This window comes from Papaver somniferum, chromosome 11, assembly GCF_003573695.1.
Source record: "Papaver somniferum cultivar HN1 chromosome 11, ASM357369v1, whole genome shotgun sequence".
Taxonomy (NCBI): domain Eukaryota; kingdom Viridiplantae; phylum Streptophyta; class Magnoliopsida; order Ranunculales; family Papaveraceae; genus Papaver; species Papaver somniferum.
The window spans coordinates 133,978,772-133,995,689 of record NC_039368.1 but is presented as its reverse complement, the minus strand read 5'-3'; the positions used below and the strand labels follow the sequence as shown (position 1 = coordinate 133,995,689).

The following is a 16,918-nucleotide window of genomic DNA, read 5'->3' as shown; positions in this document are numbered from 1 at the left end:
TGGTAAGCAAGCAAAAGCTATTAATAAGAAGTCTTACGTAAACTAGGAAACAACGTAAACTAAATAATCTAAGAAATAAGGGTGTCGATTTGGTGTTGCAACATTCCACCCCCCTTGAAAAATGGCTTTTCCTCAAGCCTCAATATCTGGAAAACGCAAAAGGATATCATTTACATCTTCCCATGTAGCTTCCTTTGGAGAATGATCCTTTCATTGAACTAACCATTTAGTTCCAACTTTATTATCTTTTTTGAACATCTTCCTTTCCAGTATAGCTTCCGGTTCCCACTTTTCATAATCACCCACATTAGGTAAAACTGTCTCAGCAATAATAGAAGCATCAAGTTTAAGTTTCAGTTGTGAAACGTGAAAAACTGGATGAATACGGCTTTCAGCAGGCAATTCTAACTTATATGCAACTTCCCCTATTCTTGCAATGATCTTAAAAGGTCCATATAATCGAGGAGATAGTTTAGAATACGTTTGAGTCGCCACTGTGGATTGTCTATATGGTTGTAGACGAAGGAATACTCAATCGTTTACTGCAAAACTCCTCTCAATACGACGATTATCAGCATAAGACTTCATTCTTGCTTGTGCAGCTTCTAGATGGAATTTAAGTAATTTGAGTATATGGTCTCGTGCTCGCAAGTTGAGATTAACAGCATGAACTGATGTAGTTTCAGGCAAGTAGCTGGAAATTGTTGGTGGAGATCTACTATATACAGCCTCATAAGGTGACATGTGAATGGATGAATGATGACTGGTATTATACCACCATTCAGCCCAAGGCAACCATTTGCTCCACTCTGAATGCTTAACGCTAGCAAAACAACGTAAAAAACATTTAAGAGTACGATTTGTTACCTCAGTCTGGCCATCTGTTTGTGGATGATAAGCCGAGCTGCGACATAGTTGAGTTTTTTGTAAAGCAAAATATGCTCCCCAGAATTGACTCGTAAAAATTGGATCTCGATCACTGATGATTGTCCTTGGCATTCCGTGTAAGCGAACAACTTCTTGAACAAAAATTTCGGCAATACTAGCAGCAGAATAAGGATGTATCAATGCTATAAAATGTGCATATTTTGAAAGCCTATCAACAACCACCAAAATTGAAGTTTTTCGATAAGATTGTGGAAATCCTTCTATAAAATCCATTGAGATATCCATCCAAATATTAGCAGGTATTGGAAGTGGCTGCAATAATCCTGGTGGAGCTATAGCTTCAAACTTATTTCTTTGACAAGTATCACAATAAGCAATGGATGTCTTAACTGAATGTTTTAATCCCTTCCAATGAAAATTTTGCTGAATGCGCTTGTAAGTACGAAAATAGCCAGAGTGTCCTCCTAATGGTGTAGAATGAAATTCATGTAAAATTTTTGTGCACCACTCAGATGTAGGAGACACAACAATTCTTCCTTTTTAATGCAAAATACCATCATTGTAGGAATAATGTGGTTTGCAGGTAGGATTATTGCGCAGTAACTCAATGAGTTTTCCTAATTCAGTATCACTGTTGCTTTCCTGAATAATTTCAGTGACATCAGAGAAGATTGGAGTAGAGATAGCATATGAGTGAAAGCCTACATTTCTTGATAATGCATCAGCAACAAAATTCTCTTTTCATCTTCTAAATATTATCTCATAATCATACCCCAACAACTTAGATAGCCATTTCTGTTGCTCCATGGAAGATATTCTTTGATCCAAAAAGTACTTCAAGTTATGATGATCAGTGTAAATCTTAAAATGTCTACCAAGGAGATATGGCCTCCACTTTTGCACTGCAGACACTATGGATAACATTTCCTTATCATAAATGGATAAGTTTAAGTTCTTACCTGTCAATCCTTTGCTATAATACGCAATTGGTCTACCAGACTGCATCAAAACAGCTCCCAAACCATTACCAGAAGCATCACATTACAGATAGAGGTCCTTTGAAAAATCAGGTAATATTAAATCTGGAGTAGTAGTAAGAGCTTGTTGTAGTGCTCGAAAAGCAATAATAGTTTCATCATTCCACACAAATGAGTCTTTTTTAACAACTTAGTTAATGGAGCTCCGATCTTACCAAAATCCTTGACAAACTTTCGATAATAGCCTGCCAATCCAAGAAATCCTCTCAAGCTTTTAACTGTTGTTGGAATTGGACAATCAAAAACACTCTTTATCTTATCACTTTCTACTGCCACACCTTCAGAAGAAATGTCATGGCCAAGATAACTAACTGTTGGTTATGCAAAAGTGCACTTAGATTCCTTGACAGATAATTGATGTTGACGCAAAAGCTCAAACACTAAAGACGAGTGTTCCAAGTGTTCTTTCATATTCTTACTGTAAATCAAGATGTCATCGAAAAAGACAAGAACAAACTTTCGCAAATAAGGCTTTAAAATCTCATTCATGAGACTATGGAATGTAGCTGGTGCATTTGACAATCCAAATGGCATCACTAAAAACTCATAATGACCCTTATGAGTTCTGGATGCAGTTCTTTGAATATCAGGTTTGTAAAGACGAATCTGATAATATCCAGAATGAAGATCCAACTTAGTAAATATGATTGCACCATGAAGTTCATCTAATAATTCATCCACTATTGGAATGGTAAATCTATCCTTAAATGTTATTTTGTTCAAAGCTCTATAATCAACACACATTCTCCATGAACCATATTTATTACGCACCATCAGAACAGGAGAAGAAAATGGACTTGTACTAGAACGAATAAACCCAGCTTGTCTTAATTCTGAGACAATTTTTTCAATTTCATCCTTCTGAAAATGGGGGTAATGATAAGGATGAACATTAACTGGAGTTGATCCTGGTACTGAGGTAATTTTATGATTATGTAATCTTACTGGTGGCAGTGAAGTTGGAGGTTGAAAGACATCAGCAAATTCAGACAATAATGGTTGAATTTCAGGTGGTGCAGCCGTCATCACATTCAATGAAGAATTATCTGGTGTAGAAAACTGTAGAAAAAGACCATAATATTCACGAGACAATAAGCGTTGCATGGGAACACTATCCAAAAGCATTATAATAGAAGTATTATGACCACATAATTGGATTTCAGTGCCATTAATGTTGAAACCCATAATCAAATTTTCAAAATCCCAAGAAATGTTCTCAGTTACTGTACTCCTAACACAACATCACATCCACTGATAGGCAAGACATGAAAATCAGTAGTGAAAGAATAATCTTGCATTGTAATGGGAACATCAACACAAACTCCCAATGTATTAATCTGAGCACCATCACCAACCGTAACAAAAAGTGCAGTATCCTTAGTTTGTAAAGAATATCCACATCAATTATCTAATGTCGGGTGAAGAAAATTATGGGTGGCACTAGAATCAATTAAAATTTTAAGAGACTGAGCTTTAGAAAGACCTTTAACACGCATAGTTCTAGGGAAACAAGAACCCATAAGAGAATTAAATGATATAGCAGCATCAGAATCAACCTCAGTCATCTCAACAGTTTGTTCTTGCTCAATTTGAGTATCTGATACAACCATTTCTGGAGCTCCCTCTAATATTAACAATCTCGGTTTTAAGCACAAATGACCAGGAGTAAATAATTGATCACAATTAACGCAAAGTCCTTTGTATCGTTTCTCTTTTTGTTCTTCCCAAGTAAGTCTTTTAGCTCCAGCAGGTAAGGGATTTCGTTTAATCTGAGTATTTGAAGGAGCAGTTGAAGATCGAAACATAGGAGGACGATAAGGTTGTCTTGTTGTTAAAACTTCTTCCTGATTTATTGCTTTTGTGAAAGAAGCAGTTAAGGTTTGAGGTTCAAGTAACTTAACCATGGAACTAATCTTTGGTTTTAACGAATGAATAAAACAATTGACTAGGTGATCCTCTGGTAAATCGGTGACAAAGTTCAACAAACGTTCAAACTCAGGGATGTGTTCTCGAACCGTACCTTTCTGTTTGATTGTACTGATCGCCATCCTGGCATCAACAAATTTTGCTGGAGAAAATCGAGCACGAACAAGGGAGCAAAACTCTGGCCAAGTGGTTACATTAACCGTTGTTCTTTTCCAACGATACCATGCATTGGGATCACCCTTAATATGTGCAGAAGCAATGGCTAGTTTCAAATTGCCAGCAACCGTATGTAAGCTAAAATATTGATCGACACTAAAAATCCAACCATCCGGGTCATCTCCATCAAAAGTTGGAAACTTAAGATTGATAGAGCTAGCCCTAATATTAGTTTCATTACGACCAGGAGGAGGTGGTGGTGGAGGTGGTGGAGAAGCACCGTTATTACGTTGACCCTACTTAGGATAAAATTCTCTAAACACCGCACGTAAAGTAGTTCCCAAGTATGTAGTTAGGGATGCCGTCAAATCTGCGGTAAGAGTTTGGGAAAGCTCTTTGGTGTGTTCTGATAAATCTAGTTTCCTAAGAGCACGATCGTCTTCACGAATCTCCTTTTCTTCAGCTTTCTTCCGTTCACGAGCTTCTTCATCATGAGTATGATTGTTGTTAATGGTGGTGACGAGTGAATCAATTTTTGTTGCAACTCCATCAATGTTTTTCTGTGGGAGTGACAAGTCCTCTGTGTATGTCATCGTAAAAAAATATGGTAAAATTTGGAGATTGATCTAAACCTGCTCTGAACCAGTTGTTAGGATTCTTGACCAAACAATAGCTAGAATACAAACAAAAGAACAAGAACACAGTAAAAGATTGCAAGAACCCTAGATAAAACCCTTTGAGTTGGGGGTTAGCCACCTCTGCTTAGGACTTTTAAGGGAAGAAGATAAAAATACTGAGTTGTATTAATTGAAGTTGTAGTTTCGATACAATTCTCAGGCAAGTATTTAAAGCAAACTGAATTGCTTAGTAAGCAAGCAAAAGCTATTAATAAGAAGTCTTACGTAAACTAGGAAACAATGTAAACTAAATAAGCTAAGAAATAAGGGTGTCGGTTTGGTGTTTTAACACAAAAACGAATTGAAAAGTATTGAATTAGGGTTTTTTCTTAGTTTATGTACCTGTATAATCTACACAAATCTCTTCATTCGGCTCTGTTGATCATCCACAACCGATGGCTGAAAAATCTCTTTATACCTGATTTCTCCGCTCAAGTGGAAATTTTTTGCTGTCTCAAATCTCAATTCTGTTAAATCTTTAGAAAGAACCCACAATTGGGGATACCTCCACAAATTGGGTGATACACAAAAAATAAAAAAAATAAAAATATTATGAAGTAATTTGGGTAACCCCTTATCCAAATAATTATGGTAATAACTAAACCTTGATTCATTAGTGTTAATTAGATTAGTTGTTATGATTAGATTAGATCATTTATTTAGATTAGTATGATTAATGATAGAAAATCTTAGAGTTTTGAGTTAACTAAGAAGAAGAAGTTTGAAAAAATTGAAAAGAGGATCAAAGTTCTCATGATTGACAATTAGATGTTTAAATGAGATCGATTTATAAACTCAAATCTAAAAATGTTTTCGAAGTATAAAAATTATCCACAATATAAAAACAGTGCCGACTACCCAATCGGCATGGCCATCATCCATGAATACAGTGCCGATTACACAATCGGTATTGTCTTCATGCATAATAACGATACCGACTACACATTCAAATCATGTTTTGTTGAGTGGGGGGACTAAGAACAAAACTTAATTCAATACGTATACTAAAAAAATTCGTGGCCAGATTCAGGGACGGGCTATATAGCTCGGGTTAGCCCTTTTATAGGCCCGTCGCTGATTAGCAGAGAAAGTATAACTAATGGGCGAAGAAAAGCTGTGTAATGGCTGGAGAGGCTTAGCGATTTGGATCTAGTTGCCAGTTATGTTCCAGCGAGCCACTTTCTAGTTCCGCATCTTTATGTTTTTACTAATGCATTGGTTTTAGGTCTCACTTTACTCAGATTTGCTGCATCAGTTTCATTACGGTTTCCAATTTGTTATACTTAAGCTAGCAATTGGCTTGCGTTGATTATGTTTTTGGTGCCCCATCTTTATAACAGATTCTGAACCCACACTCCACCAAATAGCAATTTCACATTACTGTAAATTACACCATTAAATCAAACCTATAAAAGCAAGGGCTATGAGTAGAGTGCTTTTACACTCCAAGTGATAGAATATTTTTTCCACCATGGGAAGGAGAAGAGTACACACTAAACGGGTAAAGATGAGGTGTTCTTTTACGGCTAGTTAGGAATTGTAGGTAATTTTGTCCGGAGTTTAGTAGGAGCTCCGGATGTGAGGATTTGGTTGCAGACATACAAGGACAGATGCTGGCACTCTCCAATTATGGCTGATGAAGAAGCCTATGTTCCAATGTGGTACCCTGTGTTATTTAAGGTTCCTAATGATGAGTTGCTGTTGTTTCACAAAGTTGGCTCGGATGTGCAAAACTGGAGTGGGTGCATGAAGAGATCATTTGATAGAGGTACAACTGGGACGGAACGCGAATAGCCACAGCTTCAGCTTTTTTATTACCAGTTCACGGAAAAATGAGTTGATCGGAAAACATATTTCGTTTTGAGGTGGTAAGGGAGTTATGGGTGTTTGCCTGTTTGGTGACTTTCACTCAAGAAATAAATCACATCTAAATACACAACCAACTCAAGTTATAATATGAATGCATACTGCATCAAAAGATTAAACTGTTGATTACAAATTTAGGCCAGATAATAGGTTCTAGCCTCTCCTCCAATATACTCCTTTTTACCTTTCGTCTTTGATTTTGCAGCGCTTTAATACTGGACCCTCCCCTGCACAAAACTAATGATAAGAAATAGCCCATGAGATAACTTACTTAGATAACTCCAGAACTAAAAGAGTTCTCTTCTTAGGCTTTGTATATTCCAAACTTTGTAACGGTACAAACATAACGCTTACACAAATTTTAGGACAATAATTGGAACGCACCACTATCACACATCTACAACTTTGTTTCTTTGGAAGCATTAGGAGAAACAAATGTAATGAAATTCGTACAAGAAAGACGTACAAAGACACTTCAAGAATCATGGATGGTCTGAGAGAGACAAAGAAATTGCGTAAACCTCTTTTAGGTCTGAGATAGACAGAGAAAATACTTAAATCTAAGTGATTAAACTAGCGCGGGACTGAGGTTAGAATTATTAAATCTGGAGTTTATTAAGATATGTGCAATATTTTGCTTATTATTTAATTTATTAGTTTTGCTTGATCTTTAGTAAAAGAATTTGTTGGGTCAAGGGTGCGGTTGGTTTAGTTATAAGTCCTTTTCCGTTCATTGAAATTTTTGGATCGTCATTAACTTAATATTTTGCTTGATGTTTGATAAGAAAATTATCTATCAAAATTTATCATTTTCTCCAAATTAAAAAGATGAGAAATTGTAATTGCTTTTTATTTTATTTATTTGTTTGATACTCAGGTTATCTATAAAAAACCGCACCCTTTCTTTCTTTGGTATTCAAGCCGTCCTTCATTCCATCTTGGTAAAATATAAGTCCAGAGATGATCTTCAACGACTAGGCCTTATATACATGTTCTGCAGTATTTCTTTTCTCAATGTTTTCATTCACTTCTTCTCAATGTTGTTAGGTTTTGAGTTTTGTACAAGTGACAATGTATCGTGTTTTCTGGCCTATCTTTCCTGCTTTAGTGGCTTCTTTGCAATTGATCAGCAGTCAGCTGCAGCATCATGTGCGAGGCAGGTAAATGGCAATTGGCAAACTACTTGGGCTATATTTAAGATTTAAGCTATATTTAAGATTTTAACTGAACATAGCTGTCACTCATTTGTATTACATTACAACTCGACAAACTTAAAGAAACTTGATAAACAACAAAATCAGAAATATATTATAATCTAATCTTGTTGAATGCTAATTTGTCGTTGTCGATGTTAATATACCGGCTTCATCTCTATCTTCACATGCAAATCCTTGCTGTGATTTTTTATTTTATATTTCAATTTTCAACGCTTTGTTTTTGGTGAATAATCAATGCTTTCATGTTTAAGATGGATCTTAGAATCATTTCTTGCTGTGAAGATCCTTTGAAGAACAACTAATACTACACACTTGAATTATTTTGCTGATTTTTGAAATGAAAATTGTATTGCTAGAAGAATTCACATTTAGTGAAAATTCAGTTCCTTTCAAAAGTTGTCATGCTTCTACTATTGTTGAGGTGGAGAAACATCAATTTTTAGTTGCATACTTTGGTGGAAGTGCTGAAGGAGCGCCGGACGTGAGAATTTGGTTGCAGAGGTACAAAGATGGATGCTGGCAATCTCCCGTTATAGCCGATGAAGAGCCTAATGTTCCAATGTGGAATCCTGTGTTATTTAAGGTTTCTAATGATGAGTTGCTTCTCTTTTATAAAGTTGGTCCGGATGTGCAAAATTGGAGTGGATGTATGAAGAGGTCTCGTGATGGAGGTATTACTTGGATGGAGCGCGAACAGCTCCCGCCGGGAGTATTGGGACCAATCAAGAATAAGCCAATCTTGCTGCAAAACGGGAATTTGTATTGTGGATCTTCTGTGGAGAGTTGGAACTCATGGGGTTCATGGGTTGAGGTTACGGCGGATGCAGGAAAAACATGGAAGAAGTATGGACCCATATGCATCCAAAATGAGCCATTAGGAGTGATTCAACCAGTTCCATATCTTACAGAGCATTGCACTTTACGTGTTTTACTTCGGTCTTTCACTGGGTTAGAGAAGATTTACATGTCAGAGTCGCACGATGATGGAATTAATTGGAGTTGCGCAAAACCTACGGAACTTCCAAACCCGAATTCGGGATTTGATGGTGTCAAATTGAATGATGGTCGATTGTTACTAGCTTACAATACGATATCAAGAGGTGTTCTCAAAGTAGCTGTCTCTAAAGATGATGGTGATTCCTGGAATGATTTGGTGACACTGGAGGAGGATTTGGGTATGGAATTCTCTTATCCTGCTGTCATACAAAGCAATGATGGGTTAGTGCACATTACATACACATACAATAGGACCCAGATTAAGCATGTTGTTATACAGCCTTTAGAAACCTAATATACATGTTCTGCTGCATTACATTTCTCATGTTCTTAGTTATTCAAACTTGAGTTCTTTGTAGTTTCCTATTGATAAAATCGAAAGTTAGAGACTCGCTGCTGAAATAACCAAGTTTTAAGGCATAACAGTGTAGACTCATTACCTTTGTTATTGCTGCCCATTTGATGGCTTTTCTGCATTCATCTTCTTGGGGACGACGGCAGCAGCATCCGTCGTTTCCTCCTGCGAATCCTGACGCTGTACCTTTGCAACCAGCATTTATTCTAATTTCCTCTGATCCAAGGAAGAGAGCTCGACGTTGTATCCAGTTAGTTTAATATCTTCTTCTAGTTCAACTTCAACTTCAAAGATCACCTCCACTCCACAATCTCTCGGATCAAATACAAAACACTTGTCCGAATCAGAAATTTCAACTTAATCTTTCTAACGATGCAACACTATCGATACGGCCGAAAGGTATTAATGCAATCCTATTCTTTTGGAAAAGGTCAAGCCAGCATCCATTTTTTGTTACTGCAAGGCCTTTAAATACATCTCCGTTCTTTTTTGTTACTCTTATGAAATCCCCAAGCTTGATTGAATTCTTAATCTTCAACTGGGGTAACACAAATCCAAACGCTGTCGATATTAAATTGGCTGCAGGTTTAAAAAATATGATCAGCGATGGGAGCATGATTTTGATGTTTACCTCTTGATGATACAGATAACTTAGGAACAACCAACTTAGGATAAATCCTTCCCGTTAAATCTTCTGTTATTATTCCTTTCACAGTGTCTAATAGTTGGTGTTGGAGTTCTTAAAAAAGTAAGCGACATTTTGTTAGGGTTTCTTATATTTTGGTAGGTGGTTAGTTTCACTGACCGCTTGCCTAGGAGGAGCCCAGACGCAAAAACAAAAATGTTTCGATTGATGAGAAAAAAAAAAAAATCGGAAGCCACTCTGAGTATCAGAGCCAGGTTTCGATCCTGGGACCTGTGGGTTATGGGCCCACCACGCTTCCGCTGCGCCACTCTGATTTGGTGATCATTTTAGCCAAGCAGCGTCATATATTACTGATTCTTCAACTTTTGCACCATATATTACTGATTCTTCAACTTTTGCACCAAATGAAAGATCAATTGCAGGACTCTTGGTGTTTAGTGAGGAAAATGAGCAATCTATTTCTGTTATAGTTAACTCATTAATCTCCCTAAACATATAATACCAAGATGCAACAACTTTACTATTTTTATCTATTGCGAAAGTTGTAAGAGACCATCATTAAAAGCATAATCAATTTTACGAGAGAGCATTATTTAACTATTAAACCATCAAAAACATAAAAACAATGAGCTTATTCGCGTTTTACTATTTTTCATCATCACTATTTTTTTTTATGAATGATTTTACATCCATCGAAGGAAGAAGTACTTCCATATGAATGGTGAATTTCATGGGTCAGCACGTATTTCAAAATCAATAATAAGATTTTTCGACTAGTATTTATCGAAAACTATTCTCATTGTACTGCTATTTCGACATCAGTACTTGCCTTGCCCAGGGTCCCCATGTTTTTTTATGCAAAGTAACATCACTTTTGCGTTACACACCTAATAATATAGTAGTGGGTAGAGCCTATATATGAAATATACGAAGCATGTTATTGCATTTTGAGTGGTTTTGTTGGAAAATTGGGTTAAATTAGAGGATGAAAAACAGAAATAAAAGAATGGTGTATTCCTGATTTCAAGGCTCTTTCGATTCTTTTAGACAATAATTTGACCTTTCCCAATAAATTGGCAAGTACAAACGGTTTCTCGAATTATGCCTTCAGGATTCAATGAAGCCCTAACACGGTAATCGAATTCAAGGATTGTACTTCCTTGACCCGACCAAGAATCACACTGTATAAGGTTCTGATGATGCTTTTTAGAGAAAAAGAAAACAGATTGTTTTTGATGATTGGTGATACATGTGTATCTTCCTTTCCCTGGAAACTAGTGATCCTCAAGACGAATTGAGGATAAAATCCTATATTAGGAAGGATACCTTGTTTAGGATAAATTCCTAGTTTAGGAAGGAGTATTGTTTTGAGCAGTATTCTTAGTTTAGGTAATATACCTAGAAAGAGAATTAGTCCTACAAAAGGAAATAGATTCCTAAGACGTTTGGGAAACCAAACCAAGCCTATAAATAGAGATGTTTAGCTCATAACTAAACACATCTAGCTAGTGTTTTCTTGATATTGACGCACCTACACACAAAATACTAGGCACAGAAAACCTAGAGAAAGCTTGGAACAAACTTGTGCAAGCTTAGCAAACAGTTTAAGGTTAATCCACTGTTAGAGAAGATTGTGAGCGTAACAAAGAGAGAATTGTAATCGTTTTCTTGTTCATAATCTAGAGAAGGTATTTTCTTCGAATCACTTCTTGTCTTCTGTTTTCTAAGTTTCTCGTTTATTATTATTCTGAATTCCGCCTTTATAGTAATAGCTACCAAGGTATAGAGATCATACGTATCAATTGGAATGGGAGAACATCTTCGCTACTTATAGTGATATTCATGCATGTTGGTAATGTCGTTTCATCACCAACAGACGCTTCCAAAGGCCATTAATGGTGGATTATGGGAAGAGACGCGTTTGTTCAATTTTGAATGGAAACTTCTAGGGTTTCCAAAGTAAAACCAGAAAAATTTCCATGAGACGTTGTCTCGGACTCTGCTAGGGAGCATTTCCCCCTAGACCCCCACGACCTAACCGGTCAGGTCGATCACCGAAAACTCCGCGTAGCGGCAAACCTTGAAAATATCCAACATTCTCCCCCTATTTTCAAAAATGAGAAAAACACAAAAAACAAAGTAAAACTTTTAAATCAGAGTGGCCACATCACTAAAGTGACTGCCTACGTACCCGAGTGGGATCAAGCCAACGTAGTTCACGCTTAGTTGGGAAATGAGCATCATCGTTGAAACCAATACATAAATTATAGGTATGTTTTGGATTTGAACCTTCACTTAGTGTAAGAAATTCAAAGCCTTATCGAGGTTCAGTGGTGAAACTAGTATTGAACCAAGTACCCCTAGTGATAAAACCGGAATCTCGACACATATTGATTTCCGAGAATAGTGTGTTCTGTAGCTCACACATTAATGGCTATGTGCTTAAATCCTGGATTCATGAGTCTTCTTTAGAGAACGATCTTCTTCTCTTAGGAAACGACCTGATTTCCATACTCATATAGGTAAGTCTCGAAGATGTTTCTGCGAGACACCTTGTGATAAAAGTTAGACTTATTAAGGACTTTCATCCATCCTGTTTTCTTGCAGAACCCAACACTAATTAGAAATGGGAAGTTTTATATTAGTGCTCCATAATCACTTCCATAACTTGTTGGTACCACATTGAACCTTGTTTATCCTTTCCAAAACATAGGTTGGGTTTCTGCTATGGGCGATCAAACTTCATTCACAGACCTTAGTCTCATTTCCTTACACTTTATTGAAACCACTGCCTTTGGTAGACTTTTTGTAAATGGGTTTGCCAAGTTCTTACTTGTTTCAATATAGTTTACTGCAACTACTCCACTCTTGAGTAATTGTCTTACAATTTGATGTCTAAGACTTGCATGTCTAGACTTTCCATTATAAGTCTTGTTAGAGACATTATGGATAGTGGCTTGATTATCACAATTAATCAAGACCGCTGGACATGGCTTCTTCCAAAATGGGATTTCAACAAGTAAGTTTCTAATCCATTCCGCCTCCTTACATGCATCAGTTAACGCTATCAATTCTGACAACATCGTTGAGTCAGAAATACAAGTCTGCTTCTTAGAACTCCAAGACACAACAACACCTCCTAATGTAAATATTCATCCACCAGTCGACTTGGATTTGGATTCTACATTTTTCCAGGTAGCATCAGTGTATCCTTCTAATACAGCGTGATAGCCTTGATAATGCAAACCATAGTCGATGGTTCCTTCCAAGTAAGCCAACACTCTTGAAACTACTTTCCAGTGTTTAACTCCTGGGTTACTTGAGAAACAACATAGCAATCCTACGGCATGGGATATGACCGGTCTTGTGCAATGCATAGCATACATAAGACTTCGAATAATACTCTAATACTCAAGTGGTGCATGAGTACGCCCAGTATTCTTCATTAACTATATAGTAGGTTCCAAAGGAGTAGGGACTGGTTTGTCATGAAAATGATCATACTTCTTGAGAAATTTCTCAATGTAATGAGATTGGGTTCAAACCAACTCATCTCCTTTTCTTAGGATTTTGATTCCCAAGATCACATCAGCTTCCCCTAAGTCCTTCATATCAAAGTAAGACTTAAGAAACTTCTTTGTTTCTTCCACACGAGATATGCCAGATCCAAAAATAAGCATATCATCAACATACAAACAGAGAATCACACATCCAGAACTATCATGCTTACTATAGATACATTTTATCAGCATCATTCACAACAAAACCATGTGACGAAGCTACTTTGTCAAACTTCTCATGCCATTACATGGGAGCTTGCTTCAAGCCATAAAGAGATTCTACCAACTTGCAAACCTTCTTTTCTTGGCCTGGCAATATGAAACCTTTGGGTTGTTCCATATATATCTCTTCTTCTAAATCACCATTTAGAAAGGCGGTTTTGTCATCCATTTGATGTATAATTAACTTCTGTGTATAAGCAAGTGCAATTAAATAACGAATAGATGAGATGCGAGCAACATGAGAATATGTATCAAAATAGTCAATTCCATGTCGTTGTTTATAACCCTTAGCAACTAGTCTGGCTTTGAATTTATCAATGGAACCATCTACATTCATTTTTCTCTTGAATACCCATTTACATCCTATAGGCTTGACGCCAGGAGGTAAATCAAAATATATCCAAGTACCATTAGACAAAAGTGAATGCTTTTCATCATTGATAGACTCTTTCTAGAAAATAGCATCTCTGGAATTCATTGCCTCATCATAAGTTTTAGGTTCGTCATCAACATGCATTACATATGTAGTCATACTAAGAATTTCATTCTTACTACCTTCTACTAGATATTGTACCCATTCTGGACCAAAGCTTGTTTCTTTCCTTGCTCTCTTACTTCTTCTAGGTTCGATATCTTTTACAATTTCATAAGTATCTTCTATATCTCGAGTAGGAGCATAATGTTCATCATTGTTATTAGTCTCTACAAATTCTAGACTAGGTAACAATGGGTTTTCTATTGATTGCATTTGAGAACTATCCTATTCAAGTACTCAAAAAATTCCACATGTACAGATTCTATAATCTCAAAAGTGTCAAGGATTAAAAATCTGTGAGTAATACTGTTAAGTGAATAACCTACAAAAGCACATTCATACGCCCTATTTCCTAACTTAGGTCTTTTAGGATCAGGCTTCCTAACATATGCTAAACAACCCCAAACCTTAAGTCTTTTCAAATTTGGTTTTCTTTTAAACCATAATTCATAAGGAGAAATATTCTTCTTTTTCAAAGGAATTCTATTCAAAATATAGCATGCAGATAACATAGCTTCACCCCACAAGGAATTAGGAAAATTAGAACTAATAAGCATAGCATTAACCATCTCAACCAAAGTTCTATTTTTCCTTTCCGCAATACCATTTTGTTGAGGTGTATAGGGTGCAGTAAATTGATGAATTAAACCATGCTCTTTACAAAACAATTTAAATTCATTAGGAAAATACTCACCACCACGATCAGAACGTAAAATCTTAATTTTCTGTCCTAATCTCACTTGAAAACACATGTTATGAAAGTTTGAGAGTTCATCTCTGATTAAGAGTTTGATTACAGTCGAAGTAATCGTTGGGAGGTCTAGTTTTCCTCAAATTAAACCATTACCGGTTCATGTTATGTAGGTATTGTTGTTTCAAAAATGTTTCTGCAACAATCCTCAAGATTCGTATATGAAGATGAAGTTTAAGCCGTTAGATAACTGAGCAGTATTCTTCGTGATACACTCTTGGTAGATGAAGAAATTCAGCTACTAGTTGAATCAGATCCTTATCTTCAATAATTGTTGGTAGATGAAAATGGGGGGTACCTGCAAACGACACTCTGATGCCTCAATGAGTAAGAACTCTAAGCAGGTTTTTATGGAGAGAGAAGGATTAAAAATGTGTACCTTTTCAATTGGAATTTCACCTCTATTTATAGGTTATTGAGGAGTTGTATCCAGTCCAGTTTCTTTGTAGATACATTTTGACTATGTATCTGGACCAAATGATTTCCAGGTTCACTTGGTCTAAACAAATTTTTCTTGTTTTTAGGATTTGTAACTTGCAGGTTATTCCTGGTATTCTTAGTAACTGATTACTCTTTTTTTTGAGGATCTGTAACTCCCAGGTTTGAATGTGTACTTGTTCTTACCTATAACTTAATCTCCCTCTTTTTAAGAACCTTTAACCTCCAGATTTGAATATATACCTGGTGTTTTGTTGTAGAAGGATAATTGTTGACTGGGCTATAATCATTCTTCCATATTTTTTACCCAAGGTCCCAATACAGGGTAAAATTATTGGGATGGGGCACTTGGGCCTATATACAAACTATATGGTACAAACATCGCCCCCTCTCAATACTCAATTTGTTGAGGGGCTAAGAAAAATCTACCTTTGTTCAACTGCTCCGGCATTTTACTCAGACGCCCCCAACATGCTTGTTGAAGTGACATGGTGGTATGCTTCCGAACAAGGTTACACTTGGTGTTGGTGTTGTGGGATAAGTTTTCCGGAGCTTAATATGAATGAGTCTTGATGATTGTACTTGCTGCTGTAACAATTATTTTTGTTGCATTGCGACAAAGTCCTTTCTTTGGAATGTGGCAAGACTATTGCATCGATTGCTATAACATGTTGGCATATCTCTTGGATAATATATGACTCTTTTGGATTAACAACTGGTGTTGGTCTTGTTTTTGAGACAAGAGTTCGTGGTTACATTGGCGTAAGACTTGGTGAGATTTTGTGCTTGCAATGAGAGGAAGAGTTAAGTCTTTACTTGTGATTTGAGGCCGTAGATGCCAGCACGACGAAATACTTTCTCCTCGTATTGTAGTTTTTGTATAACTTCACAGTTCGGAAAAAAACTGGCATATTTCTTCTGTGGAGTATAGACCATTGTGCTTAGATATGTATGATGTTGTATAAATATACTCCAATTGATGCTCCAATAATGATGATGATGCCGAATAGTGATCTACACCTTTTAGATGATAATAAAACATCACAACTGCTCATGCATTAAGAGCTTGATAAGTGATGCTCTTCGGGTGATTTGATGCTTCACTATATGTCATACCTAACCAGGGGAGCATGGGGTAAAATATGAAACTCATTCCTTTGAGATCTTCATATTATATAGCTGTTGTTTTCTTCTTCTTTTTTTTCTCATTCTGTATTTTTTGTTTTTTTTTTACACCGTTTGTTCTTGCGATTTTTTTTGTTATTTTTTTTTTCTTCTCATCACTATTTTCCTCCATGTACAACAAAGCCTCTTCATGCAAATATTTTTTATTTTATTTTTCCTCTTCTGCTTCAGTTCCAAGTATGCTTCTTCATGCAAATGATATTTTACTTTTTTTTTTCTTTTTCCTCCTCGTTTCAGCTCCAAGAAAGCTTCTTCATGCATATAATAATTTTGACTCCATCAAAGATAGTTCGCAAGTCGATTTGATTTTTTTATCTCCTTTCGCTCCCGCTACAGTAAAGCTTCTTTTTGCAAATATACATATATATTCTTTGGTTTTTCATTTTCTCCCTCTCCAACAAAGTTTCTTCATGCATTTTTTTTTTAATTCCATCTAAGTTTCTTCATTAATTGTTTCTTCTTC

The 16,918-nt window shown here is 36.3% G+C and overlaps 1 protein-coding gene and 1 non-coding gene across 2 annotated transcripts; one reads left to right on the top strand and one right to left on the bottom strand.

Annotated features, from left to right (window-relative positions):
* Positions 1-8,044: 8,044 nt before the first annotated feature.
* LOC113320340 lies at positions 8,045-9,480 on the top strand. The gene has a single exon (XM_026568253.1). The coding sequence runs from the start codon at positions 8,105-8,107 to the stop codon at positions 9,056-9,058; it is 954 nt and encodes a 317-aa protein (XP_026424038.1). The 5' UTR covers positions 8,045-8,104; the 3' UTR covers positions 9,059-9,480.
* Positions 9,481-10,006: 526 nt separating this feature from the next.
* On the bottom strand, positions 10,007-10,078 carry TRNAM-CAU. The gene has a single exon. It is a non-coding gene; the product is annotated as a tRNA-Met (tRNA).
* Positions 10,079-16,918: the final 6,840 nt, after the last annotated feature.

What these genes read in the sequence shown, in the direction of transcription:
- LOC113320340 (XM_026568253.1), top strand. Translation starts at nt 8,105, where the DNA reads ATGAAAATTGTATTGCTAGAAGAATTCACATTTAGTGAAAATTCAGTT.